Source organism: Triticum aestivum, chromosome 4B (genome assembly GCF_018294505.1).
Source record: "Triticum aestivum cultivar Chinese Spring chromosome 4B, IWGSC CS RefSeq v2.1, whole genome shotgun sequence".
NCBI classification, from domain to species: domain Eukaryota; kingdom Viridiplantae; phylum Streptophyta; class Magnoliopsida; order Poales; family Poaceae; genus Triticum; species Triticum aestivum.
Genome location: NC_057804.1, coordinates 534407274 through 534411077, shown reverse-complemented (window position 1 = coordinate 534411077; position 3804 = coordinate 534407274). Strand labels below are relative to the sequence as shown.

Sequence of the window (3804 nt, the reverse complement as noted above, 5' to 3'; positions counted from 1 at the left end):
AACCCGTTGTTGCCGCCTGTCGTCTTGGTTGGCGGCCATGGACAAATCAAAGAACGACAAAGGAGAGGAAAACGGTCAGTGCACTGTCCTTCATTGCATCCTTCTGCTTGCCCTCCTGCCGCTGCTTTTGATTTTCCCTACTAAAGTCACCTCCTCCTAATCTGTGCTCCCTACATAACGAGATCCTCATCTAGCGAAGGTATGTGGGGATTTCTTTTCGTTTTTGTTACGTATGCTTGACTTGCTAGGTCGAGATGGACTGATCAGGCCCTCGCTGCACCTGCTGGCATATGTGGTAGTTCAACAGCCAACTCCTTTTATCAGTTTAACATTGAGCTTGAGTATGGTGCGTTCAGAGTGGCCGTTTAGCTAGTATTATCTTCACCTCGCTCCCAACCCGTTGTTGCCGCCTGTCGTCTTGGTTGGCGGCCATGGACAAATCAAAGAACGACAAAGGAGAGGAAAACGGTCAGTGCACTGTCCTTCATTGCATCCTTCTGCTTGCCCTCCTGCCGCTGCTTTTGATTTTCCCTACTAAAGTCACCTCCTCCTAATCTGTGCTCCCTACATAACGAGATCCTCATCTAGCGAAGGTATGTGGGGATTTCTTTTCGTTTTTGTTACGTATGCTTGACTTGCTAGGTCGAGATGGACTGATCAGGCCCTCGCTGCACCTGCTGGCATATGTGGTAGTTCAACAGCCAACTCCTTTTATCAGTTTAACATTGAGCTTGAGTATGGTGCGTTCAGAGTGGCCGTTTAGCTAGTGCATGGTCGTACTAGTTTGTGCATAGCCGTTCATCAGCTTGCAACGTCGAGCTAGCTAGCAATGAGCGTGTTTGCAACTGCTTCAAATGGCGCATACAAGCTATTGCCAAACAGGTCCACAATATTCTCAATACTTCAAAGTTCTTTCTTATGTCAAGACCGTGGTATTTTGTGCCTACATGCTAAATTACTGTAGTTCTTCAATACTTTGCTCAAACATAGTGAACTCCAGATTCCGTCCAGAAGGCTAAAGCCATGTGATCTACAATGTTTTGGTGTATATTTAAGCTGGCATTTGGACTGGTCTCTTAAATGACCGACAATTAGAGAAGACGTTTGATAAGAAGCAAAGTTTTAGATAGCCCTTGCATGATCACAGCTTGTTCTGTGTTTTCCAGTGCCAAAGTGGCTATGTACTATGCTTTTCCTGCTGGCCCAGGCTCAGCAACAGCAATAGGTGTCACCGTTTGTTCTCATGATGCTATCTTGATTTGCACGAAACATTGCACTGGAAAAAGATTGTTTAAGTCGATTAAGTCCTCATGCGCATATGCTAGTAGGGGGAATCCTGAAAACTGACAAACACAAAGGAGTGGGAAGGTCTATACCCTACAGAAGCCTGCAGTTCTAGTAACCTCACTGTCTCGAGCCGATTTTCTTCTTCTTTTGGTTCCATATATTTTCTCCTTGTGTAGCACTTGCACAGTAGCAGTGTAAACTTATTGTGCAAAGCAATTTCAGCAACTACATGCATGTAAAAGCACTGGTTCCACACCTGGCAATTACAACATTGTAAATGCTGGTATAAATTTACAGAAGGGTTTCACAGTTCATTAATTTTATTCTCCAAATCTTCAATACTACTCCATATCTCACTATTATTGTTTTCTAAAACCAAAGGTAGACAGACACTAATATTGTTTCATTAGCTATCTAGCTTATGAAACCCATTTACTCAAATCAAGAGAGACACCATTCTGATCATAAAGCAGGTCGATCCTGCACGGGGTATACACGTGCGACTCCTGCACGCAAGCCGGGAAACGCTGGTCCCGTGGTGCCAACCGAAGACAACCAAGGTACTCAAGCTTGGAAGTGCTCAGGTAGTAGGCATAAGCGCGACGCTCGTACTGGTGGCCCAAGAAGACGATCTCCTTGCGAGGATGATACCCCAAGAAATCCAACCAACCAATGTACCAGCCTAGGGCGACGCCGCCTTCTTCTTCTTCTTCAGCGACATTGGTGCCATCATCATCGTCGCTATCAGAGTCCCATTCCTGGTATCCCTGCTCCGTCGACAATTCGAGTATCCTGGGATCCTCCAAGACCCAATACTTTTGTGCGTTTTGGAAGTTTTTGCGTATGAGTTGCCTGATGGAGGGTCGAGGTCGGCGTGATGCGCCATCTCCCACACCGGCGTCGCCGTTGGTGATTCCTCGGTCAGTACCCATACCTGAAACTTTAGGCAGTCGACAATGGTGTAGTAAACCCCCATCCGAGACTTGCTCAGGTACGGTGTAACCCACCTATGCTCGGCGACTTTGGTAACTCCTGGGGTTTTGATCACCACATACTTTCCCGTCAGCAGCGAGAACCTGCAGAGCGATAATAATTTAGCAAGCAAATTATTACTGTAGTAGCTAGGTGGGCTATGTACGTGATGCTGTTATGATGATTGGTTCATGTACGTACCTGACGATGAAAACCGCCGCGGCAATGGACATATAGGGATTGCCGCCAGTAGACGGCGTGGCGACGGCGCGGCCGGCAATGACCAAATCCCATTCCGTGGCCGGGCGACAGTGGATCCAACCACATGTCGGCCACCGTCCCCGCGGCGCCGCCTTCCCGGACGAACGCCCTGTCGCTCCACCTTCCGGTCTCGGACGAGAACACTTGCGCCACGTACGGCGACGGCGGCCACTCCATAAGCCCCAAGGTGTCCTTCTCCTCGACGTGCTCGCTCTGACGGGGTCTCGCACGCTTCCGCGGTTCGTCCTCCGAGTCCCAGGACAGCCAGTCCTCCCCATCGTCCGTTTCGTCGTCGGTGTCGATCTGAGGCGGCGGCAACGACTCAGCGTCCGCGAAGAAGAGCCGCCCCACGTTGAACGGCGGCGGCGGCGGTGAGTCGGCAGGTTCGGGGGGCTGGGGCTCGCCGGGCAACTCGGGGAGCAGGAGCACCTCGTGGTGGAGAGACACGAAGGGATCGAACACGAGGTACGCGCCTGATGCGACTCCCGAAGGCTCCGAGCTCGGCGCGGGCGGCAGCACGGCTGACCTCCGCGTGGCCGGGTTGTAGACGAAGCGCGTGCCCTCATCGGCCTCGCACAGGAGGAGCCCGTTGCAGTGGTCCACGAAGGAGGTGCACCAGCTGGTCGGCGCATCGGCGAGACGGGTGTCGAAGCCGACGGCGGGCCCGCCGCGCGCGAAGAAGTAGGTGTCGCGCAAGCTTTCGGCCATGTTGATGAAGGCGCCGCGTGGCGCGCCCGGCAGGAGGTGCGGGAGGACCAGCCTGCGGGCGTCGATGGTGGCGCGCCAGTTCGCACAGACGCGCCTGCATGCGGCGAGGTGGCGTGGCGGGACGCGGCGGAGGATGTCGGCGAGCACCTCTTCTGGGAGATCCATCCGCCGGCGGGTTCTCCGGATCTGCGCACGTACCCTGCGAGGCTTTATTTGTTTGCGCCAGGGCTATTTCGCCCATACCGATTTCTTATACGTCTAGCGGCCCGGCCCAGTAACGAGGTTCCTTCGCTAGGCGCTGTAGGTTCCTGTAGTCACTCTATGGGAAAATCCTGTATGCCGCTCGTTGCGTCAAACTGCCGGCGCTTCGCACAGGCGAGCCACCGAGCAGCGACGCAACGGGCTGGCCCGTTAAACCGTTCCAGCACTCCCGGTTTTGGGAACCTTCTAGAGGTTCCCAGCTGGTTTTTTCCGGTTTGGGGAACTTCTAGAAAGTTTCTGAACCGGTTTTTATTTTCCTTTCTTTTTCTATTTCTGTTTCTGTTTCTTTTTCTATTTTCTTTTTTGTTTTAAAAG

The 3804-nt window shown here is 52.3% G+C and overlaps 1 protein-coding gene across 1 annotated transcript; it reads right to left on the bottom strand.

Annotated features, from left to right (window-relative positions):
• Positions 1–1595: 1595 nt before the first annotated feature.
• Positions 1596–3431, bottom strand: LOC123095131 (uncharacterized). The gene is made up of 2 exons (XM_044516947.1): positions 2461–3431; positions 1596–2363 (listed from the first exon to the last, which is right to left on the bottom strand). Exons 1-2 carry the CDS (start codon positions 3391–3393, stop codon positions 2295–2297), a joined length of 1002 nt encoding a protein of 333 aa, XP_044372882.1. The 5' UTR covers positions 3394–3431; the 3' UTR covers positions 1596–2294.
• Positions 3432–3804: the final 373 nt, after the last annotated feature.